Source organism: Psammomys obesus, unplaced genomic scaffold (genome assembly GCF_907164565.1).
Source record: "Psammomys obesus unplaced genomic scaffold, mPsaObe1.curated_primary_1811, whole genome shotgun sequence".
Classification (NCBI taxonomy): domain Eukaryota; kingdom Metazoa; phylum Chordata; class Mammalia; order Rodentia; family Muridae; genus Psammomys; species Psammomys obesus.
Window position 1 is genome coordinate 747674 of NW_026585686.1, and position 26123 is coordinate 773796.

General features: G+C 38.7%; 1 protein-coding gene across 2 annotated transcripts in view; it reads left to right on the forward strand.

Moving 5' to 3' along the window:
- The window catches only part of Mllt3 (MLLT3 super elongation complex subunit), a 250155-nt gene that overhangs the window by 208253 nt on the left and 15779 nt on the right, over positions 1-26123 (forward strand). For both annotated transcript variants that reach the window (XM_055629509.1, XM_055629515.1), the window contains exons 6-7: positions 22612-22687; positions 24697-24826. In XM_055629509.1, coding sequence (XP_055485484.1) covers positions 22612-22687; positions 24697-24826 — 206 coding nt within the window. The remainder of the gene's footprint in view (positions 1-22611; positions 22688-24696; positions 24827-26123) is intronic.

The following is a 26123-nucleotide window of genomic DNA, read 5'->3' on the forward strand; positions in this document are numbered from 1 at the left end:
AACTGTGTTCTTTGAGCATCTCAGTGTCCCCTGATCCTCAGTGGATTTGGTAGTTAAGGAGCTCAGATGAATAAAGCCACTTGGAGAGGCCAGGGTGAGCAGGCAGGGTGGGGTGGGGTGTTGATCGCGGGGAAGGGGGAACTTGCCCTGCCTCATGAAATACACTGATTCTTGTTGCAAGACTGAGCTGATGTGTTCCTTTTTTTTTTTTTTTTTTTTTTAAACCTCTTACTTGCCTCTAGTTTTCTCTTTCCTTACTAGTTAGTTTTCTGCCTTTAACATTATGTAGTATCTGGGCTTTAATGTATCTGAACAGTAAAATCAATGACTGATTGTAAAAATGGATAATACTACTTAAGAGGCAGAGGCAGGTGGGTCTCTGAGTTTGAGGTCAGCCTGGTCTGCAGAGTGAACTGCAGGGCAGCCAGGGCTAACAGAGAAACCCTGTCTCAAAAACAAGCAAGCAAGCAAACAAACAAAATACTAAAATCTTTATTTAAAAAAAAAAAAAAACTTGGATTCTTTGTTCACTAGCTATGTACCAATGTTGATTTTGTTTTTCTGTTAATTTTACTTCAGAGAACTACATTTGACAGTAATGAAGTCATATTTTTGAATCCTTCTTTGTTTTAGGAAAAACAAGTTTATAGAAGCAATGCTAACGTACAGCCTGGCAAAGTTATATATAAAGAGGCAGAGGTGGAAAACTGGGTCAGGGAAAGTAAACGTTAGTTCCTGTTCTCAGGCTGGCATGTTTTATCATGAAAATTCCAAGTATATACATTTGGTATGGGTGAACTGGGACAAGGACTCCCCATGTTTTCGGCTGGGTTGTTCTCCCTCCCACCACCATGCTCACCTTGCACTGCTCGTTAGAGCCAGTTTGAAGTCTTCTGGTTCCTGACACTATAATTCCTTCATGCTCTCTACCCTCCTGCAAAACAACTATGTGAAGAGTCAACATGACCCTTGCCAGGTTGGTTCCTTATATGCCACCATCTGCTAGACCTGTTCTGCTTCTTTTTTTTTTTTTTCTTTTTCGTCTACACACAGATGACTTAGTCATCTAAATATGATCTTATTCCTCCAGAATGATTGACCAGTGTCAATGGAATGGCGTTTTCAAAATTCCCTAGGAGAGTAGGTAAGGCCAAACAGGAAATCCAGCCTTGTGACTGCCGTGTCATTGTGCAGAGTGGGCTTGAGGTGAGCTGTGCTGTGTCTGGATCTGGTGGTAGTTACCTCAGTGTGTGGCTGTGAAAACATTAACTGAACTACTCAGCTTGCTTTGTGTGTTTTTACTACGCTACATCTCAACTAACCTATAGAATACCTTGTCTTATTATGGACATTACTTTTTCCAACTGATTAATTTGTGTTTCTTTTTTTTAAACAAACTCTTTCCTCTTAAGTATGTTAGAGAAATTGCTGTTTTTATGTTTGAAGAATTTCAGTATTATAACAAAAGGCAGGTCAACTTTAAACCATATACTAGCGCATAAAACTGGTTTAGAAATCATGTCTAGACTATTCAACACTATCTGTTCTGTGTGCTGACATGCTTCAGACACATGAAAATATATCAACAAAAGGGCCATACAGTTCATATGTATGTATATATGTGTGATGTGCATGTGACTTACTGATATTTTTATATAAAGAAATTAATTTATTATGGGCATCAATACCTTTATCACATATGATCTCTGTGTAGTTAATTCATTTTCATTTTACATTTTTCTCAGTTAGATTTAGTGTCTAAATTAAAGTGTTATGATTTTTTATTTTTTAATTTTTATTTTTATTTTTTTTTGCTTTCAAAGCCCAGTTTATATTTACAAACATGGAAAAAATTAATACTCAATTTGGGACATAATATTTAGATTTACCACCTTCTACTCCAAATACCTCAACATGTATTTTCTAATGTATATCCTTCTTAATGTAAAACTATCATATCTATTTCATTTTTGTCTAATGCTTCACATTTTATCTATAGTTCATTAGGTTGCAGCCAAATTCACCATTAAATCCTCTTGGTTGATCCTCACGACATTTCCACTTACACAGTCTTATGATAGGGCACAGTATTACCCGGTGCTGCCAAACGTATGTAACTGAATTCTATTTTAGCGTCTAGAAATACAAGAACTGAGTCAGCTGGGCATGGCAGTGTATCCTTTCCTGCCAGCCCTTGTAAGGCAGAGGCAGGCAGATTTCTGTGAGTGTGAAGACAGTGTGGTCGACATAGCAAGACCTGGTCTGGAAGGACAAAATGAAAACGAAACCCCAGAAAACACAAGGAGTGAATCAAACTGCGGAAGGCAATGAATGGAACCCATTTAAGCGAGCAGCTGTGATATGTCCGGTGCTACAGGTGTGAAATAGTTAACGCTGCTGTTAAAAGAGTGCCATGGAGCTGCACAAGCACATGTGATTGCTCTTTAGACTGTCTTCTCATGCTCATTAAACTTTTCCCAAAGATGAAGATAGATAGATAGATAGATAGATAGATAGATAGATAGATAGATAGATAGATAGGTAATAAATGTCAGCTTTTCTTGCAATACAGTTCTCCAGTGGAATGTTACCAGTGTAACGGGGAGTGTTTACATTCAGAGTAGTACAGCCATTACAACCACCAAAACATACCCATTGGCTCTTAGCTCTAATTTCCCCATTTTCTAGAGCCTTCAGCAACCACCACTCTATTGAGAGAGTTTTTCTATTCTGGATAATTTGTATCCCCAGAACAATTTAAATAAGATGCAGTGTTTTGTGCCCTCTGTAATACTCAGAGCTGGTGTTTTGAAGGCTAACACATAACATCAACAGAACTCCACCCCCTTTTTTTGAGTGAATAATGCCCTATTATGTAAGTTTACCATACTTTAAAAAAGATGATTAACACTTACTATTTGATTATTGTCTGTGTGAGTGTGCGTGCCTTGGTGCATGTAACTGTTCATGTGGAGGGGAGTCAACGGCATTACACATCCTCTTCTGTCAGTCTCTGCCTACTCTCTCCAGCAGTCTTCCTGTCTATGTTCACTGTGGATTTGGGGTTGTAGGTTACAAAGCCCAGTGTGTCACCAGATGTTTGGATCTGAACTTCAGTGCATATGATTACCGAGTGCTCTCAACCATTGGACTGTCTGCCCATGGACATTTGCATTATTCTCACCATTTGTATATCCTGAGTGATGACAAGTTAGGTGCCATTTTTTTATAATAATTTTTATTTTTTTATATTAATCACAGGTTATTTACTTTGTATCCCAGCCATAGCCCCCTACCTCATTCCCTCCCAATCCCACCATCCCTCCCTCATCTCCTCCCTGGCCCCTTCCAAGTCCACTGATAGGGGAGGACCTCCTCCCCTTCCATCTGATCCTAGCTTCTCAGGTCTCTTCAGGACTGGCTGCAATGTCCTCTTCTGTGGCCTAGCAAGGCTGCTCCTCCCTCAGGGGAGAGGGGGTCGAAGAGCCAGCCACTGAGTTCATGTCAGAAATAGTTCCTGTTCCATTTACTAGAGAACCCACTTGGATACTGAGCTACCATGGGCTATATCTGAGCAGGGTTCTAGGTTATTTCCATACATGGTCCTTGGTTGGAGAAACAGTCTTATAAAAGACCCCTGTGCCCTGATATATTTTGTCCTTGCGGAGCTCCTGTCCTCTCCAGGTCTTACTAACTCCCTCTTATATCATATGATTCTCTGCACTCTGCTGAAGGTTTGGTTATGAGTCTTAATATTTACTTTGATACACTGCTAGGTAGATTCTTTCAGAGGCCCTCTGTGGTAAGCTCCTGTCCTGTTACTTGTTTTCTCCTACATCCAATGTCCATCCCATTTGTCTTTCTAAGTGAGGATTGATCATCTTACCTCGGGTCCTCTTTTTTGTTTATCTTCTTTATAAATAAATTTCAGTATGTTAGATTTCATACATAGATAGATTTCAGTGTATAGATTTCAGTATGTTTAGCCAATTTGTGTGTGTGTGTGTGTGTGTATTCCATGTAGTTTTATGCACTATATTATTGATGATGCATTTCCCTCTGATCTACAGCAGCATTCTGGATTCTTGACATTGTTGGTTTGATTCTCCTGTTTCTCTGTGACTTGGTGCCTTGAGGAAACCTGGAGATTTTGGTAGATGTTGAGGGAGGTGGATTATTTCTCTTTTGGTTAGATCATCCTGTCAAGCCAGTTATTACCAATTTTCTTACCACAAAAAGGAAGGTAAACCTATGGTCTCAGTCACATCTTTATATCTGATAGGGAGAGCTGTGTGCTTCCTCAGTGTGCTGGCATACAACTTTTATGGGAAATTGTCCTCCAGGAGCCCATGTGTCGGAATAATTTCTCCCTGAATTCCTGGCTACTTTTTTATGTTTGGCAATAACATAATTATTGTTTTTCTTTAATGGGAAATTCTTTTGAAGGGAAAGTAGGTTTAAAATAGATTCTTCTGCAACTCTTGTATTTTTGTTTGTTTGTTTATTTATTATTTATGTATTTATTTGCCAGATGTTTGGGTTATGAAAGTGTTCACAAAAGGTAAAATACAGATTTCCTGTTCATCCAGGACTTAATCCTACATTTTACTTGAAGTTTACCATTGAATTGGTTTAGTGTAGAGACTGTTTTTCTAGGAGAAAATTAAGGCATTGATTGCTCTTCCTCAGTGTTACTTTGAACTTGGAGCTCGATTGGCTGTTATTTTTATCGCTGTTGATGTGACAGCCCTTTCTTCGCCTATCAGGAAAAGGAGCCTGTCCTAGATTTCTGTTTACAGACCTTGGGCTTCACAGTATCTAAAACTTACTACCCATTTTAAATACCCAACTTATCTAACAGTTAATGGATTACACTTGCTAAAATAATGACCTTTGGAGAGCTCTCCTGTTCGAATTTGCAGCAACTTAGGATGTTTATAACTTTCTCCTTAAATGCCTTTTTTTCCAAGATCTTGCTATTTTAGCACTAATTGCTTATCTGGCGAGGAGTAATTTATATTATTGGTGAGACTTTTATTGATATTTGTATACATTCAACAATACAAATGATATGAGAATTCCCTCTTCAAGATAATACATCACAGTTAGGTTCTCCACAGTAATTCCAGGAAGCATAGACAGCAAGGTCAAATCATTGCTCTTTCAGGATAAAATGTTGAGTTGCTATTAGGACATAAGGAGTTAGTAACCCTAAAGGAACAGAAAATGCACAGCTTATGTGTGGGGTCACTAAACACCTGTCTTCACCATTTTATAAATGAAGTCATATGTTAAACCAAACCAGAGAAAATATTAGCAAATTTTATCAAATTTCTCCCCACTATGAGTTTGCTGCTTTGTGCTGTATACCTATAGATCAGGGAGCAGTAAACTACAACTCAGATCCAAGACCTCATCCACTACTTGTTTTTATTAATAAAAGTTAATTAAACATATTCATAATCACTTGTTTTCATTTTGTCTTTCTCTTACAGGATCAGAATTGAGTAGTTCTAACAGTGATTATAATGCCTTTGAAATACAAATCTTTGCTATTAGGCTTTTTATGGAAAAAGATTACCAACCCCCACCATGTAGAATATGCAAAGTAAAGATTCTGTTTTAATCCTCAGTCTTACTGAGTGGGATTAGAAAAGTATCTAATATATATTTTAAGATAACATGCACAAAGCAAAACCTACACCAGTAGGCATGAAAAGGAGGACATGAGAGGCCATCTTAGTACTTAAAGATGGCAGAAAGCAGATACATGCAGGTATTGTGTGTGTGTGTGTATGTGTGTGTGTGTGTGTGTACGTGTGTACACTAGCCTATTCTTCGCTATAGCATTAGAATGACCAACAGTAATAGTCACAAAAATAGGCAAGCAGTATTTTTTTTTTTTAAAAAAAAAAAACAACTGAGAATTCTATTTGGATAGGAATACTCAGTGTGCTTAGATAGTCACAAAGCTGTATCATTCCAGAACATCTTTAGAATCGATGATCAGGGCATCCATGGAATGGCGTCTGTCATCTGCAGTGATATCTGTGGCAGCTGAAAGTCTATAAATAGGCTTTGTCCATTCCTACAAGCTCCATTACTCTGGAGATTCAACCTCCAAACACATAATGATGACAGGACCTAGAAAATTTTCCTTGTTGTTTTTTTTTTTTGTTTGTTTGTTTGTTTGTTTTTTTTACCTTAGCTAAGCTATAGCAAAAGCAAAAAGTCATTCATAGACACACTCATACTCTTCAGAGTTTAACCTGTCTGATTTTGGTTTTATTGTCTTCTAAGAGGATATACACAGGACTTTTAACCAGTGCATATGAATGGTCAGTCCTCTTACTCTGGCATTCTGTGTCTCTGCACTTCTTCTCTACCCTGTTTTGTTACAGCACAGAAGAGGCTTTCCCTACACAAAACGCTGGTGATGTAGCTTTGGTGCTCTCTGATTCTCACTACAATTCCTCTAGTTTAGGTGACATTAAAGGAAGAATCTTGTACCCTGCTGACCAAGTGTTTTTACTTGTTCTGTGTATGAAATACAGAAATGGGAACATCAGCTAAAAATGGGAACCTGGTTTCATCTAGGAGACTATAGACTGCACCAGACCCGGAGTGAAGACCAGATCACTAAAGAGGAGGGTAGAAACTAAATGTCCCAGGAGCCAAAGATTATGATCTGCTCCAAACTGGCAGAATGTGTGTCTCATATGCAGAAAGCTGTGCATTCACACCTCTCCCCCACCACATAAAATTATACACTATTTTAATGGATGTTTAAGAACATACTGAAATTCATTTAGTTCTGTTTTAGGCTGATAATGAATTATCTACGCAAATCCAGAATACTCAACAGCAGGAACAATCAAGCTGATGAAACTGATTATTTTCTAAATTACTTCTCTCCCAGTAGCCAAAAGAACTCAAACTCTTCCTTGAAGAAAACACAGGCATTAAGTCATTTTACATCCACAGAGTAGGTTAGAGAGAGAGACCATTGAACTGTATCTTGTCAGACCAAAGCTATTGTTTTCACCCTGGTCTTGAATTTATAACTTTGATAAAATGGAGTGCCAGCAAGTTGACGATGCATGATTATGACAGACTTCTGTGGATGACTTCAGTTGTTCTCAGTGATGGTTCTCACTTGAAATCAGTTTTTAATTAAATTTTATTTTTGTATTAATTACAGTTTATTCATTTGTATCCTGTATCCAAGTGGAATCATCTTTAAATGCACTGGTACCCTTGACATTTGTAATTGTTACGACCTGAGTATGTATGTGTCAGAGTATGTATGAATAAGGATTCTTGGCTGTGATTTTGGCATTTTAGGGTATATTCTCATTTGGACCAAGACAAATGTTTTGTTTACATATCATAAAAATATTTGAAAAGTGCAGGCTGGTTTTATAAAGAAAATAAAACAGTATGGTCACAACATAAGTCTTGAAATTTTTTGAAATTAAAATGTAATTACATCATTTCCCCTTCCCTTTCCTCGCTCTAACCACTCACATATACCCTTTGCGCTTTCTCAAATCCTTCTATTCTCAAAGTTCCTTAGTTGCCTGCAGTTTTTATCAAGGGTTAGGGTCCGCATGAGACTGCCTCCTTCTGTTTTAGTTAGGTTGTTGGGGTTGTCCTTGTTTAGCTCTTGTTTAAAGCAGCCATGTCCAATATATACTTTGTTATATTCTTGAAGGTTGCTAGTACATAGGCTGGTTCATCTGCCAGGACAGTATCCTTAGGGGATCACCTGAAAGGTGGTCAGGCTTGTCTGGGATTGCCTTCCTCCTTCTGGTATCTTTTCCTTATCCCTTCTCTTGCCAGCCAATACTGTTGAGACACACAATTGAGAGCCATTTCATCAGAAAGTGATTTCGCTGAAATCTGCCAGCCAGAGAAGAATATCCAGCACCAGGAATTCTTTCTGTTATTTTTGTATAGTATTGAAAAGCTCTTGTAGAATTCTTCATCATTTCTAGCATGTGTTACTACATTGGAGATTTTTTATTAAGTACTTTATTGTAGGTTTCATCAGTAAGTAAAAATATTTTATAACTGCCCAGTCTAAACCCAGAGGTAAACTTTTACCTCTGGGTGAAATTTTACTTAACTATGAGCTTCCAAAAATCAACAAGGGGGGTGAGGAGGAGGGAAACAGATAATCTAGAATGAGACCATCACACAGTAGGACCTCTCAACTTCAAAAGCCGCAGGAGGGTTGTGCGCAGCTGGGGATTGCTATATATTCTGTACTCCTTGTAAGTTAAATTTGGTTTGGCAGAGAATTCTTAGGGGTAGATAAGGTTCTGTAAGTAGAACTTTGCAGTTTTAGCCAAGGAAAACAGACTGCAGATTTGATTACTCTATTTGATTTATTAGTGCCATATGCAGGGCCTTTTGATCTTGAGGACTCGGTAAACCAATGAATTGATATTTATCAGTACTCTGTCATATGGGAAAGAAATCTGAATTTGCCTGTAGTGTTGAGACTAATGTAACCATCTAACACCTGCATCCCATTGATGGAAATTATGTTAGGTTCTACTAAATTTTAATGGTATGTTCAGACAGCATTTAACAACGAGTTTTGGGATTGCTTTAACCCTGAACATACTCTTATTTCCTAGCTACATCACATTTGCTTTTGCTTATCATAGCATCTCCTACTAAAGGAACAAACACTGGATGACACTGGTAATTGTGGTTAAAGGAAAAGCAGAGATACCTTGACAGTAATGATACCATATCATAAACTCTCTATATAATCTCCATTTTTTTGGGGGGGGGGACAGCATAGAGGAGTTTTAATTAAACATGAGGGTTTACTCTACCTGAGAATTCCACTGTAACACTTTTGTAAGTAGCCAAAACTACTGGGCAAATATTTCTGCCCACGCAATGAGTATCCATCTGTTTGTCTTTTCATGCACAAGACCCGTTGCATATGACAGAAATGTCCAACCCTGTGTATTGAAATGAACTATCGATGACAATATTATACTGTTAGTGTTTTCTTTAGGATCTTATTCTTGATATTGTTAGAGTCACATTCTGTTGGGGGGGGGGGACTTCCAGCGCCATGTGAATTCTGTGTAATTATATGACCAGGCATTTCTTGTCTATAAATATCTTCTGCTCATCCTTTTCTTTATTTTTAGAATTTTATTATATAGATATATGTATATATGTATGTATGTTTTACCTGCTAGTCTGTTGGTCTACCACATGTGTGCCCAATATCCACTGAGGTCAGAAAGGGATGTGGATCACCTAGAACTGCAGTTATAAATGGTTGTGAGCCACGATCTTGGGTGCTGAAACCAAATTTGGTTCTTCTGCAAGATCAGTTAAGTGTTATTTTAAATGCTGAATTATTTCTCCAACGCCAGCACTTATCTCTTTAAAACTTTTATGTTGGCTTATTACATTTGTATAAAGTCCCTCTAGAATGTCCCATATATGAGACAATGAGCTAGATGCTGTATAAGACCTCTGCTTGAGAAGTTGGACCGGTATATTAGAATTGCCCTATTTCTTTGGAGCACTAAGTTGGACAAGCTCAATGAACTGAGGGAGAAATTTTCTTAAGCCATAATTTCGTAGTTACTCTTGCAGATGATGAGTAGATAATATTTATCATTTGTTCCATATTCTGCTCCAACCACTTTGTACTGAATATATACTTAGTCTTCATATAGACTGACACCACAAAATTCCCTTTCCGGCCTCAGAAATGAAGGGCTGGGACATGGACAGACTGCATGACTCGGCTAAGCTCCCACACTCACAGTGTGGTGCAGACAGACCCGGTGCTTGTGCAGCCTGAGCCCTGAGTACCATTCCATCCATGATGTCTGTATGGTGAACTAGAGTTTTCAGAGCACTTGACATTCAATTAAAATATAAGCCCGTGTCAAGTAAAGCATAATTATTTTAATATTTTTTTTTGCCTTTTTAATAGCTTATAGAGTGAATAGCCACATTTGCCTTCAGCTTCTTGCGTCCCCCCATGGATTTCACTACTTACGCACACCTATACCTCACCAGCCTTGCTGCCATGGTTAACAGCCTGTGTAAACAGTGGCAGCTATGTTTTCTCTTCTTATTTACTAGAAAATAAAAGAGTTCCATTTGTGAATAGGCACTTAAAGTTCACATTCAGTGTCTTCACCTTTAAAATTACTAAGCTTTATTTGAAAAAAAAAAAAAAAAAAAAAAAAAAAAGAAAAAGGTAACCATCTGTGGTGACTTTTTCCCTGTTTACAGAACAGGGGTGTGTGCTGCTATAGATAACAGGGGTGGGTCCCACAGTTAAAGCAGTCAAATGACAAAGATCCCATCCTGGAACCCTTACATAGTCACTTTTTAATTTTTTTTTTTTTAACTCTGAGCTTCATAAAACTACAGAGTCAAAGAGTGGATTTCCTAAAAATCTTGGTGTTAGGTTTATTTCAGAAAGCTTTCTAGACTTACAGAGCAATGTGACTGAGGGTCTGAGAGTAGTAGGAGAGAGTTAAGTGTTTGACATCTGATCTCCAGCGGAATGTCTGCTCACTGCACGTACAGTAGTATCAGATAGAAGAAGCTATTTCTAAAACAGTTCAGGGTGGATGTTTGCTCCTGATTAGCCTGTGTGTGCGTGTTGGATGAATGAGCAATTGCGAAGTCATGGCCATGTGTTTGCTGTCATTTAAACTGCCAATCCAATCTAAATATACAGTGGGTGCCGGAGCAGAATTCGGTCTTTTCAAGAGAATCGTTGTAGCGGCACTCCGTTCCTTCCTGACACTTGTGTACTCGTGAGGCTCCTCTGTTTGATTTTGAAAGAGGTGAGGATGATTTCTTTGCTTGCTCTATTGCTTGTGTTTTTGAAGGCCAGCGTATGTATAGTTTACTTACCATGACCAGTAATTATAGATGAGAGAGTTCTAAGATGTTATACACGGTGCTCTAAAAGTGGTGAAAGTAACGGGACAAAGGCACGGATTAGAAAAGAAGTCAGAAAAAAATCTTTCCAGTTTTAGGCATGTGTAGCATGCCTAATCTAATTGGAAAAAAAAAATCTGAGAAAGTTTTATGCATAGGCAGTGTTTTATACTACCTCTCCGTATAATTGAATCTTGATACATACTGCCTCCCCCTTCTCCCCCCCAAGTGATTTAAAGTACATGAAAAATCTCTTTCTCTTGTGACTTTGGGACATTTATACATAGTTTAATGTCTTTGAATTCCTAAAATGAATATTAAAGAGATAAAAGCCTTTTCTTCTCTGTTTGCAACTGTATTGCTGAACAGTTCTCTTACTTTCTAAGAGACGCTAATGTTTAGAACTGCCAACACCCTAGCAATCAGAAATCAGTCCTTTCACTCAGCAAAGTATAATGCATGCTGTTCTTCCTGTATCATAATTATATAGCATATCACTCTGAAAAGTCACGGTTTTCACTGTTCACATGTTTTTGTGTTTAAGAACAAATAATGTAAAACTTCACTCCCCCCAAAGAACTAATAACACTCTTGTCATCTAATCATTAGGGTACTTGGTAAAAATTAGTTATCAATTAAATGTATATGAAGTATTTTTAGTATTTTAAAATAAATGGCTGTAAATTCTAATCTAAATATATATACTTTCATTTTATAGGTTCTAAACCTGTTTTAATGGAATTTGAGTTGATTTTCAGATTAATGTGTATGACAAATATAATCTAAATAATCACAAAATTTAAATAATATCACTCATCAAGTCTCATTAGACCTTTACACACGGACAATAACATTTGCCATTTTTCCCTAAAGAAATATGAGTTATTGGGTTATGTATTTGGACTGTCTGAAAGCATGAACATTAATCAACAGAAATACATATAAACTGGAAATGTTGTCAAGGAGATTTTTTCTTCCTTGTGCATCTGTATACATTAATGGAGTCACATGGTATCCGAGTAGTCAGTCTTGTACGTAAATGGGCCAAGTAACTAAATATAAATGCTAATCTTGAACTTTGTATTTCTGATGAGATAGAATGTGTTGGGTGTGCCCACATGTGGGAGTATCTAAAAACATCCGGAGTGTTTTGTTCACTTGTTCATCTGTTTGGTTTTGAATGTCTGTTTCCCTCTGAAATTTTCATTCTGTTGTGATTTCATAGAGAAGAGAAGCTGATCGCAATGAACCTCCCCAAGAAGACTCATATTTAGCGAACTGTATTTTAGAGCGGTGAGCTGAGCCTCAGGGCCCCAGCCAAGGTGCCGTGCCCTCCCCTTGCCCTTTCGCCCTTGCCCTTTCGCCCTTCCCCTGCAGCTGCACACACTTAGGGAACTGTGCAATCTGCTTGGCTTATCGGGAAATTCGTGAGAATAATGGTGTCAGTGTTGCTAGTTTTCTTCCATGGATTTAGGTTTTTAGAATAATTTGGCGTCAGGGTTTCCAGCATCAAGCTTGCAAGAGGGCATGATTGCATACTGTAATATTGCTCTTAAGATGAAAACCAGCCAGTGTCTTAGATGTTTAAGCCAAGTGCAGTTAAGTAAAAAGAAAATCTGTTTCTTTTTGTTTTTTTTTTTTTTTTTTTTTTTTTTTTTTGCTCTTTGGCTGTGGGTTCTGTATGTGTAGTGAGTGAAATGTGACTAGAAGCTTTGAGAGTGTTGGAAAAAGTTATAAACATGTTATAAGCTAAATGCTGAAGTTTTTAAATAACTATGTACATTTTTTAAACACATATGTTTAAATATATAGTAAAGTTCATAGAGTTTCCTGAATGATGATTCTGCAAGAACATAGAGGAAATGGTCATGTTTTGTGAAGACTGAAAACAAGAGTTTGACTTTTTTAAATCATTCTTGAGATATTGAAATTAAATGTGTGTTTGAGGATCAATTTAGATATGGTTCCAAATCATCCTTCAGGAAAGCAACAGATCAATTGGGTTATTCCTATACCTGAGCAGTGTGGACCTTAGACCCTCACAAACTTGTCTGTAAGGAAAGGAAGATCAAGGCGAGCAAGAGGAACTAAGGAGACCTCTAGCTGATGCTGTCCTGGGCCTTTATTGTTGAAGGACATCTTTTGAGCCGATTTTAGTCCTGTTTTGTTTTGTTTTGTTTTGTTTTTGTTTGTTTGCTGGTTTGTTTTTATCTCTTTGGTGATTAGTAAGCAGTGGGTAAAAGTAGAAAGCCCTCGTGAATAAAGACCATAAATATTGCAGTCTTTGGGATAACAGCCTATAAAACTGTCAAAAAGCACTGGGTAAGTGACAAAAGATAGCCCAAAGTAACAAAGCAGTGCTCCATATTCATGGATGGAAGATGTTTAGTTTTCTTCAAAACAGAGATTCTTCTTGAATTCAGTACCTGCTCATCATTGTTTATTTTTCATGCATGGAATCTGTCTCTTTGAAATCTGTGGCTAACTGACTTCCCCAGTGGGATTACAATGCTTGTTTAAAGATAGCTTGTTTCCAAAATTAGAGCCATGATTCCTGAGACTCATGTTTAGATCCATCAAGATCTACTTACTCGCTGAGAATGTCAAACCTGACTGCAGTGAGTGGGTGAGGCGTGTATTTTTAAAAGGCAGATGGTTAGAAGCTGACAAGTGCTTTTCTCTGGATTATTAAAGTCTGAAGTTCCTAATTCTTAAATATTTCTCCCTAAGGGGAAAACATTAAGTAAATCAAAACAGAAGTGTGCAAGACTATACTATAAACTGTTTTTATTCTTACTGTACAATGTGGAGATTGGGATGATGAAAATTTTACTAGCTCGAATTTAAATTTACTTTTAGGATTGGAGAATAAGATGATGATGATGAATTCCAGGCCTTTATTCTGGTTCCTGTTGTCTGACCCCAGTGATGATTAGGTGGCTGAGTGGCAATGTTGTTAGCCATCTGAAATCTGTGTTTTACTGTATAAACCTCAAATTTAAATGTGTGTTCAAGAGATGATTTCAATGGATATAAAGTATTGTGCTTCTTCAAGTGTGAGGATTTTTTTTTTTATTAACTTAGGGTATTTGCTTTTCAACATCCTGACTGTGAGAACTAGACATGTTATTCATTTGAAGGGAGCAGATGTTAAAGGTTCTTGCCCCTGCCTTCCTAATCCCAAACACACTTGAAGAAGAGAAATGTTCTATTACCCAAATAGGGATCTTTCTGATGGTGAGAAAAGGCGGTAAAAGGCAGTAAATCTGCCTTCTCATTATGAAGTGCAACAATAGATTGATTTATGAAGGAAAGCAACTGCAAGGCTCGTATGTGCGTGGAGGTGCCGGTTCCTCGGCAGCCCGTCAGCGACAGCAGTCCTGCTATGCTTGACAGGAATGGAATATCACCAATGCAGACTATGTGATTCTGAGCACTACTTTGTAGAAGGGCTTCATGGGAACAAGCCGAAGGACCCCACAGGGGAGCAGGCTCTTCAGTGTTCCATGTTTGTGCTGCTTCTTTTTACCCCCCTAATTTTCATTAGGACAGATCTGACATCTTTAAAACACTTTATTTTTGTAAAGACTTACACTTTCACTTGAAGTGTAAGTAAAGCACATGTAAGTATTAGTAAGTATTAGGTAGTTATAAGTTTTGCTTTATGCTATTAAATTTTCTAGCAAACCCTGTAAAAGCAGAGCATCACATGCGACCATGCTGAGGATAATTGTATGCTTCTAGAAGATTGTGCAAAACCCCTCGGTGTTAAATTTTTTGTTTTAAGGAATTCTGTAGGCATTTAAAAAATCTTTTTAAACAAACGTGTGTCGCATAGTGATAGGAAACACTGTTAGGATATCTATATTTCATTGAAAATCTTAACTTTTTACCTCCCAGTTGAACTTAAGCATGAAGTACTGTACAATGAGAAAGTCTGGAGAGTTTGGTGAATTGTGCTAACCTCACTCTAGCATTTGAAATCTGGGTGATGCAGTTGTAGTTTGAGTGTATAAATTACAGAATAACTGGTGATTATCAGTATGGATAGTATCAAGCTCATTTCTCTCAGTAAACATCTCCTTCTAAGAGCTACACATTTCTTAGTTATGATTATAGTCATTGTACTAACACGTAATGTACAGAAAAAAAAAAAAACATGGGGTTTTTGTCACTTTCTTTTATCCTTCTGGATTATCTCTCAAACATTTCCAAAAGCACATATGTGTATACTCAACGCCCAAGAAGTTTTGAAAGATTTCCCCCATTTAGATAAAGAAAAGGGGCTAGCATGTTGATAAATACATTATATCCTAACTAGGAAAACAAAGGACATACAAAAAAATTAAGCCTTGTAACTAGTAAGAGTTTTGGTTGTATAGATTTATGCTGAGAAAATGTTGCGTTTTTTACTTGGTTATGATCAGGCTTTTTAAAATCAATAATTTTCTCAGTGTATTTTAGTTATATAGGACTTCAAAGTATGATGGAAATCAGATAAATATGCTCTTAGCAAATAAAATGAACTTGATATTAAGTACAAGGCTCTCTTTTGCTGGGGAATATTCTGTAAGATAGTCCAGATGTGAAGGCTAGTGGCTCTTGGCTTAAGTAGCCATTCACTGCAGTTCTGCTAGTGTCAGCCAAGTACACTATAAACGTTTTTACAGTAATCCATTTAAAAAAAAAAAAAGGCCTAAAATGATAAGAATGTCATTCACTGGCTTGTTCTCTTCAGGTATATATTTATTTCAGTTAGTTCATTTCATTTAACTATCATCCATTTTCCCCAAATTCATTCAACTACATATACTGTACTATTTAAAACTTTTTTTAAAAAAATTCAGTCCTACCCTAGCAAGTATATAAATATTCAGACAGAACTTACAAGATTTTGGCACTCTGAGCAGGTGGGTTATTTCATACTTAAAAGGAGGAAGTGCCAACAGCAAATGGTTGCAGGACCTTAGACCTCGGTGTCCATTTTTCGCTCAGTAACCTGGTTTGCAACGATCTTTATTAGGAATCTTTTTTTTTTCCTCCTGTCACTCTTTTATGAGGCATTTGAAAGGCCTTTTGTTACTTACAACTTTTTCTTTCATAACCATCATCCTCAAAATCAGGGTGGGGGCGAGGGGGGCCACAACACCCACAAATAGCCAGCATTATAGTCGATTGCTATGTTTAATGCCCAGGTGTAAGACTCCACAGACTCTGGGCAAATGTTTTTTGGGGGCGTGGCTGCACATGGTCTGTTTCCAGAAGAGTTTTCACTCGCCTAAACCTCTCAGCAAGTGAGGCTTCTTAGCCCGTAATCTCTTAGAACACATCTGGCACATACACTGTCTTGCAGCGACTGGAGTTTTTGAAACAGCACATGTTCTGACTACAATAGTCAGCAGCAGCCTTCAAAGTAAGACTGGTGATGAGAGATAAAAGACTTGAGGCTCTTCTGCTTAAACAGAGGAAGCTGAAAGAAAATTATAGCCATCCCTAAGTGTGGAAAAGGGTCTTAGAGAGAGATTTATAGACCCTTGTACCCCAAAGGCGGTTTCGCGTCCTAATGAGATTTTGTGTTCTCGGACGGGGTGTGGGGAGCCAAAGAGTGACAACATTTAATAATAATAGTGAAGATGATAATGAGGGAAACAGCAAGTGCAGTTGTTAGAGCAGAGGTGCTTCAATATAAAGCCAATTATCTTAGCATCCCGGACAATTTTTATGTCTGCAAGTTGAAAATCTACTAGAAATAAGGACTTCTTGTTTCACTTGAGAGGGTTATTCTTAGTTTCTTGCTGTGTTATCAAAAAATGATGGACACAACAATAGCATTCGATCATGCAACAGCCCTGCATGTGAATGTGGTTCTGGCTTAACATCAAGCTCTTTTAAAGTTGTAAATACAAATGTAGAGTCTGTTGTGGCCATAGACTTGAGTAACTGGTATCAAAGGTTATAGCTTCCAGTGGCCTTTTCTCAAGCTCACTGTGTTTTCAGAGAAGATGTTGTTAATGTGTTGTTTAAAACATTTGTGCTGTAGAGTTAGGGAAATAAAGCAAATTACTGTGAAGGCAAATAAACTGATATACTATGTTGCCTGGTGCATCCTCTTAATCAGGGCCAGTGTCAAGAACATGGGGACAGTTCAGAGAAGAAACATCCCTGCTAATGAGGCCTCCAGCCAGGACTCTTAGGACTATTTATTGGGAAATGTGAGAAGTAACTGATTGTCGAGCTCTAAGTCCTGGAATGAAGTGTTTGCTTTTACCACTCCTTTGTCTTGGGTGTGGATCCGGAGATGGCTCTTGTAGATAGGGAGAGATTCTTTCACAGTGACACAGAAAACTTTCTTTGACACTAATGTAATATGTGCTCTAAGTGCTGCTTTAATTATCTTTTATCTAAGTTACAGGTGTAACAAAAAGCATAGTGTAAGAGAAACCAGAGCAGTTAGATGTAATCTATGTAAATATACCCTGTGGTCACAAGGATGCTTCAGCATCCTTGGTTAGAAGGTAACTGTTAAATATGTCTTGCTATCTTTGTTTACTTGAACCTGTACCGGAAACTCTGTGGCTCAAACAGTAAATTCTGTGAGTTTTAAAAGTACGAAATCATGGAGCCTTAAAAGAGCGTTCCCCGTGGCTTACAAATGTGCACCATTTTGCTTGCAAAGACTGTAGTGGGGGTCATTCTCTGATGTTTCTTCTTTCAAGTGTCCTAAACTCATTATGAAGGCTCATTTCTGACCTCATTTAGAGTGAGGGCTTCAATAGACCATGGTAAAGGACACAGTTTAAAATGCACAATACCTGCCCTTCCTCCTATAAAACTAATGAAACAGAATATGCCGGAACTACACAGATACCTTAAGGGGTAACCAGTGTTGGTCCAATCTTATTTTCATATGGCTCCCTGTAATAAGGTTTTGATCTTTTTGAATCATTTTTAAAAATTTCTCATTTATATCTTTGTATAAATCTCCCTCATATTAACCTTCTTAACGTAAGTTATTTGTCATTTAATTTTGGCCCTGCCATTTACTGACATAGCTGTTTGAAAGCAGCATCTAGGAGTGTAACCAGAAAGATGCATTTCACTCATACTGTCTCTGCTTAGGAGTGGATGTGATGATGCCACTCTTTAAAATTAAATGTATGTTTGAAAAAAGAGTGGATAATTTTCAACTTATAGAGGAGAAACTACATGAGTTAATTATTTTTGTTAAGCCTAAAGGTACATAATGTGTTGGGTGATTCATTTTTAATGAAAGGATGAAACTAGTAAGAGCGGAGTATTCAGTCAGTTGTCATGAAGGGAAGAGAACAGAGTGAAATAACACTCTTTTCTTTGTTTAGCATGATCTTTCTGGATATTTGTACAATAAAGAAATTATTTTTATTGCAGGATATGAATTTTCTTTTTCTACCTATAGGAAAAGCTTTGTATAAAACACTGGAATATATCTCAAGTAATTTCTGTTAGATAGAATTTTTTGTTTCTTATTTAAAAATGTTTAATTCGTTTTGCCATATTTTCTCCCTTTTCTCTGAAGGTAGATACACATCCGCCAATAACCTCCAAATCCTGATTGTTATAAACATCAAAGTTGTAATTTTGTTCATAAATGTAGTTGTCCATTAGGACAAAACTAGTAATGTGTGCTTTCTAGGACGAAGTCTCCTTGTGCAAATCCCTCCCGTGCTTACACTTAAATTCTAGGAGTTTCTAGGAGAAACATGAGGGTTTTCTTACTGGCCCTGGGCAAAAGTAATCCTCTGAAAAGAATCCATTTCAGGATGATTTTGCATAGTCATTCAGTGTTGAAGAGCACCTTGCCCATCATGATAGGCCTATTGTTTCACTGACTGTAGAGATAGGTCCTATTTTGATAGTGAACTTTGTGGCCTCTTGCAAGTAAATTCTTCTGTGATGGCAACCAAATGCTGATTAGTCACCTCTGTCCAGGTGACATCAACAGTTCCCCACCCCCAGGGGGGAGAATTTTGAATTTGAAAAACAAACATCAGATTAACTCGCAAGGGAAAGGATGAGGGCATCATCCGCTCCCTTATTTTTAGTTTTTGGTGTGTAACTCACAGATCCATGCGTACACAGATGAAAATACAGATTTAAATATTTCTTAGGAGATGGAGAAGAGGCTGTTATATCTTGAAGTCCTATAAAGTTTTTAACTTGCCCAGTTTAAGGTTTGGTTTGTTTTTTCCTTTTTTTTTTTTTTTTAAATAAAGCAAATAATAGCTTATATAATTACTAACCACTGTGGAGTGGTTAGTTAACACTAACCTGCACTCTGAACTAGTCAATTTGTGTTTGAGGTCTGTGCCCGCTAATTTTTGCCAAGTTGACATGAGCTAGAGATAGTCGAAAAGAGGGAACCGTAGTTGAGGGGTTGTCTCTGTCAGACAAACTGTGGGCACGTCTGTGGGACACTTGGTGAATTGCTGTGGGGAGGCCATTCACCGTGGACCGTGCCACACGTGGGCAGGCAGTTCTGGGTTGAATAAGAAAGCTCGCTGGATGAGGACACAAACCCGGAAGCAGCGGAGCCCAGCAGCGTTCTAGCACACTCCCTGCTTCAGTGCCGGCCTCCAAATCCAAGCCTCAGCCTCCCTCGGGGACGGACTGTCTCGTGGAAGTGTGCGGTGGCAAGATACAATAAATTCTTTCCTTCCAAAGTTGCTTTTGGGCAGTATTTTATCACACCGGTACAAAAAAATAAAAAAACTAGAACAAGATCTATCTGCCACCACATGAATGATCTTCATAATGTTTTCACTGACCATCCAGGTTCTGTCATAGTACATTCTTGAAATTCCCCATTGAGGAGAATAGCGGAAGGATGGATGCTGGTGGATAGGTAACACTTTTGGTTTTCTCAGGATGCATTTGTGTTTTGTTTATGTATGTATGTGTTTGGTACAAGTATGTGGAGACAAGAGGACAACTTTGTTTTCCCCTCAGCTAGCACCCACCTTGGTTTTTGAGACAGTCTCTTATCGGCATGAGGCTTGTCAAATAGGCTAGACTGACTGGCCGGTGAGTCCCAGGGATCTCTTGTCTTTCCTTCTCCAATCCTGTGATTATAAGGCCTGCCATCATGGCTGGCTGACTTCTTTGAAGATTTTTTTTAAGTTTTTTTTTGTTTTTTTTTTTTTTTGTTTTGTTTTGTTTTTTCATTTTGTATCTGGCTGGCTGTATCAGAGTATGTGGGCATGAATACAGGTGCCTGCATAGGCCAGAAGCGTTGGATTCCATGGAGCTGGAGTTACACTCACACGCACGCACACTCACACGTGTATATATATATATATATATATATATATATATATATATATACACACACACACACACACACACACAGACACATACACTTTTCTTAGCTAGCCCTTTTCAGGTAATTAGCAGTTGTGGAAATGTTAAGTATGTCTGTGGGTAAGATGTTAAAAGGTTTGGTTTTGGCATCTACATAAAGCTTGAAATGGAAGAGTAAGATCAGTGGTGGTAGCCCAGATGATGGCCACTGTCTTCATTTGTGACCCTGGTTGTTTGACTGGTTGGGTTTTGAGACATGATCTGAGTATGTCACTGTGGTTGGCCTGGAACTCACTGTGCAGACCAGTCTGGCCCCAAACTCATAGAAATCTACCTGCTTTTTCCTTGTAGGTGCTGGAATTGAAGGTGTGTGCCCTGACATTGCTACTCTAGTTAATGTCATTCTTAGCAAATAGTTCTGGCAGCATGGTCGTTTAGGTCCAGGTGTGTGATGTGTACTGCTCAGGCAGTGTGACTTCTTCTTTTCTTTTTCTTTTTTTTTTTTTTTCTCCCAAATAGCTTCCAGGGCTATTAAATAATTCCATTTGCAGGCACTTTTCAGGGCTGGATTTGGAGAGGAGGCTCCTTGGGCCCTGGGAGAAGTTTTTCTGATGAGCAATGCTCCACATGTCCTTTCAGTTGTGTAACTTGCCATTAGGACTCAGCCAGGGAAGAGCCACCTAACAGCAGTGAGGAGGGCGAGCGCCACACAGGCATTTGCACCTGTGAACCAACTCTGTCTCCTAGCCCTCAAGGAGTGATTCCGAGGCCTTTGTTCAATTCTCAAGTAAAGAATGCGGTGGCAAAGAGTGGGCGAGCCGCCTGCTTCTCATTAGGGGCCCTGTCTGGCCCTTTTCCTGCAGAATGAGTTAGATTGCTGACACCTGTTTTCCCATCCACCCCCAGGATGTAAAGTGTGCATCAGGAATGCCCAAAAGCACTTCCTCATGTCCCAGTGCATGGAGCTTGGTGCCGCTGCAGAAAGGGGGTGGGGCGGGACTCCTGTGGGGGGGGGGGGGGGGGACATGGAAAGAACTCAGGGGTGAGAAACTGTTGTACACACTGAACCCCATCGTTGTCTTCATCTAGTGGCTTCTGGGAGTGCTTGTAGTTGCACTCCCACCGGGGTATGTATTTAGCAAAGGAAAAAGAACATGTGTACATGGGAACACCTTACAGTTTTTGAAATAACATAACTATGTGTTGGAAAACACGGGGACATTAGAAATGGGGTAGAAACAGTCTATTCTAACAACCAACCACGTCAGCTTTAATAAGTTACTTACGACACAAAACTGAAGTATGTGGCTGGTGTGGTCAGGGTCTTGCACATTTCTTGCCACGCATCTGGTGTCCACCACCTTTAAGCGTTGTAAACTGTCCTGTGGAAACTGTCAAGGCAGTGGAGCAGATGCTGCCTTCAGTCCCAGCCAAGGATGGCCTGTAGTAGGCAATGCGTTATGCTGAGTGTGGAAGAAATAATAAGAATCACATGCCTTTTACACTGTGTATGGGGACCTGTTTTGTAAAGGTGTTAGTGGTTTGAGAAGGAAGAAACCTGAGTGTGTGTGTGTGTGTGTGTGTGTGTGTGTGTGTGTGTGTGTGTGTGCTGGATGTAGAACTTTTTCTGGATACTAAAGGGTGAGATGAAATCACAGAGAGCCAAAGGTGGCATGTATGTGTGAGATTGTTGCCCTGCGAATCCACAGGCAGTGAAATTAAAGGACATTTTTCTTCTCAAAATAGTGACAACATTTCCTCCTGACTTGTTTGTGGGACTTGGCTGGATATTATGAATATTGGCCTCCATTTGTGAGCTGATGATGAGTGGGGTTGTTAGTTGGTCATGGCCTTGGTCCAGAGTGAAATTAACTGGCTCATAATGTGATTGAACTAATGACCTTGGCCTCATTACTATTATGTTTGAACTGGTCGAGCCAATGGAATCCTTGGAGAGGACAGTGAAGGAAAGGCCAGTGAAGGTATCCCTCAGGAGCAGATCTGCACGGCCGTGGGCAGGATGAAGTCATAGTTCAGTTCTTCATGTAGCGCCCGGGGTTTCCCTGTGCGTCCTTGACATGTTATATGCGTTACTTTCATCTAATAAAAATAAGGCTGTCCAAAAACAAAACAAAACAAAACAAATGACATTGTGATTCTCCTGTGTTAGGTTTTTTAATTATTATTTTTAAAAAGTAATATGTATCTGCTCATTTTTCTTGCACAGCATCAGACTTTTTGTAGAGGCTGTTTAGAGCATTGAGGTTATTTTCGTCTTAGGTGTGTTGCATCCCATAAATGTATTGATGTTTTTTTTCTTCTTCTCTGAAGTCAGAGCAGCCCAGTCCTGCCAGCTCCAGTTCCAGCTCCAGCTCCAGCTTCACGCCATCCCAGACCAGGCAACAAGGTAGCAATGGCTCCTCAGCTAAGGAAACCCTTTCCCCATAAAACATCCTAATGAGTTGACTTATGACCTATCTTCCACTGTGTTATTATTTGAATGGTAACTTGACTTATATGCAGTTGTTTTTATTTCCCCCAGGAATGTACTTGTAAACCATATTCATTCTGGAGGCCTGGCTCTAGAAAGTCCCCTTTTCTAGTCTGTGCCAACATTTCACAAACGGATTATAGACACAGTCCATTCCCAAAGGGAAATACTCCAGCAAACCAACTCCAGAGGCTCAGCTTCTTATATATAGGCTCCCATTCTTCATCCTTGGACAACTCTCTCTATATAATAATATATGTATAGCAGACTTTTTAAGCAAAAATGCATTTGCTATCTTTAAATATGTATTTCTCTCATAGTCACATGCTAACCAAAACTCTGTATAAATTAAACCAGAAAATATAATGAAGCATATTTTTATGGTGTGTGTAAACTCTCCAAAAGTGGTCTGTTTTGTTTTTACACAACAGAAGAGTATCAGAGAGTCCTTTGTTTTCTAGTAACATAGTGAACATCACCATTCTCTTTGACCACACTGAATTTTAAATGGCCTTGTGTGCTTTGAAAGAGGATTAAATTGTTGTGTATATTTGGACTAAGGCTAAGCTTCCAAGAAAATATATAATAAAAGGCGGTGATAGTTTTGGCTATTCAGAAGTCTTGTTTCATTAACTTTCAAAGAAATAAACCCACTACAAAAGCGGAGAAATCTGAGTTTGAAGAATGTGAGATTGCAGGGAGTCAGTGCCTGTGTTAGAACTTAGTGACAGCTCAAATAGCCCGATCAGAGAGTAGACTTTGTGAATTGCCTAATCCAGAATGAAAATGACCCCTTCTTGATAGCCTTTACAATCTTCTCTTAAAATGAAAAAATAGTTATTTTTTTCATTACGTTTTGAGTAGTAAAACAGAGAAGTTTCACTAATCATTGTGTGTGTCTTTTCAGTTTTGTCTGGTCCTAAATAAAATTAGTTACAGCTTTTTTTTTTTTTTTTTTTCAACCCCCTTCCTCTCATCAAATAGTGGATACCTTCTGGAGTTTTCTGGGCACATGATTTATTACATAGTCTTATTTATGTTAATACATGCTGATATTTTGGCAGGAATTCCTAAAAAGTAAGATGAAAAAAGGCTACATAAAGTTGCTGCAACAAGATCTGCTGTCCAGGATCAATAGGAAAATCAGAGATAGGAAATTACACCATGGAGTTGAAGCGCTTTATAACCTGAGCTTGACTGAAATGCTGGCTTGACCTGCAAATGACCTTGAAATAAAAGGAGCAGCTAAACCTTAATAGATCAGAAACTACTACACAAAGGCTACATTGCCAAGAACCAGCTACAACCACAGTGATTTATTAGTCTCAACTTTTCAATACATAGATTAACTTAACAAAACATTCTATTTACTAATAGATCTGCTTCACTTTTGGTTGTTATTTGGGGTGGGAGGTTAGGAAATAAAATTACACAGGAAAAAAATCCTATTAAATGGAGATTCGTTAAAAATTTTTTTAGATTTATTGTGTTTTATGTGTATGGGTGCTTTGCTTACCCATAAATCTGTGCACCTTGTGCATGCCTGGTGGCTGAGGAGGTCTGCAGAGGATGTCAGATTTCCTGGACCTGGAGTTACAGAGTCATAAGCTCTCCTGTGGGTGCTGGGAATCAAACACAGGTCCTCTGGAAGAGCGGCAAATGCTTTCAACCACTGAGCCACCTTTCCAGCCCCAAATTAGGGATTCTTTAATAATAAATATTTGGGGGAATCTAGCAAGAATGGTAATGTTTCCATAGAGGTTGCAATTCAGAAATCATCCTGAATTTGGATGCAGAGGCTTATCTGTACAGGGTAATGATTGCTCTTAGCCATAGGTCAGTACGGGAGGCATTCCCAAGTGTCTAATATGACCAGGTGTGTTCGAGCATTTGCTTAACTGCCTGTGGTTCATGTCATTACTCAGGTCCTTTAAGGTCTATCATGAAAGATCTGCATTCTGATGACAATGAGGAGGAGTCTGATGAGGCAGAGGATAATGACAATGACTCTGAGATGGAAAGACCTGTAAATAGAGGAGGAAGCCGAAGTCGCAGGTAAGAGACACCCTGGAGTGGAGCCATACTGGTTCACTCGGTAAAACCACAAAGGCTGTGAAAACACGTAGGCAATGGCAGCAATTGTGGTTGTGTTGTGGCTAAGTCGGTAGAATGCTTGTATAGTGGTCCCAAAGCCCTGGCTTTGATCCTCAGCACATTGCCTATATCCCAGTATTTAGGAGGGGGAAAGCAGGAGGATCAGAAGTTTAAAGTCATCTTCAGCCATATATCAAGCTTGAGGCCAGCCTGGGTAAGAAGAGATCTGAACTCAGAGGGAGGGTGAAGCAATTGGTCAGATTCCTCTGAAACTGGTATGTTTGTGTTCATTTTTACCAGAAACCAGTTTTTCTTTTTCCTTAAAAGAAGAGAGTTTTTTTTTTTCCTTCCAAAACCTTTATAGGAAGAAGCCATATCAGAAGTCCTTGCTATCTGAAAATATGTGCCATGTAGCATTTTGTAGGAAGAGATCTGCTCTAGACCTGCTCATTTGGGGTCAGAGGCTCCGCGTGTAGAGAACCAGCAGTTGCGGCTTGTCGTTAGAACTACAAAATTGGCTCTAGTGAATTATGTTGTGACCTAATTAAAACTAAATTCACCTGTGTGTGTTTTCCAGCAAATAAATTCCTGTTAAGTGTGCTGACAATTAGGTTCCTTAAGCAGCTTTAATGCTAGGAGGCATAATTCTGCATTAGAAGATGGTAATTCGTGTCTCTTATAATTAATAGTCAACTTGAAATTGCCTTGAGGATTTTGTTTACCATGAGGAAAACAAATAGGCGTGCACACTTTAATGTGTTATGAGGAGAAAATATGAATCCACTTGAACTTCAGATCCAGTTACACTTATAATATATTACAATAAATCTCACCCCTAAGCTATTACTGAGTAGAAGGCCCTGAAAGTCCTAAGACAAAGGGAACCCAAAGAGAACAATCCGTATGTTTCCTCATTGGCAATTCACTGGTGTCTTTTGAGACAAGAATTGAAACCCTGCCGTGACTGTGCCTTACACAGCTAGACTCATGACATCTCTCTGCACTTTGCTCCCCAATGCAACTACCTACATCCCTTTTAAGGTCCCTTAGAGACTTGGCCTTGTAATGTTGTCTTCTTTGATCTGACAAGAGGGAAACTGGTAGGTCAAAAGGACCTAAAAAGGAGCTGAACCTTAATGTTTAAGAACTAACTTTGGCCAAGCAAAACGCAACCTCTGGCTGTTCTCCAATTTAGCTTATTGGAAACACACACACACACACACACACACACACACACACACACACACACACACACACA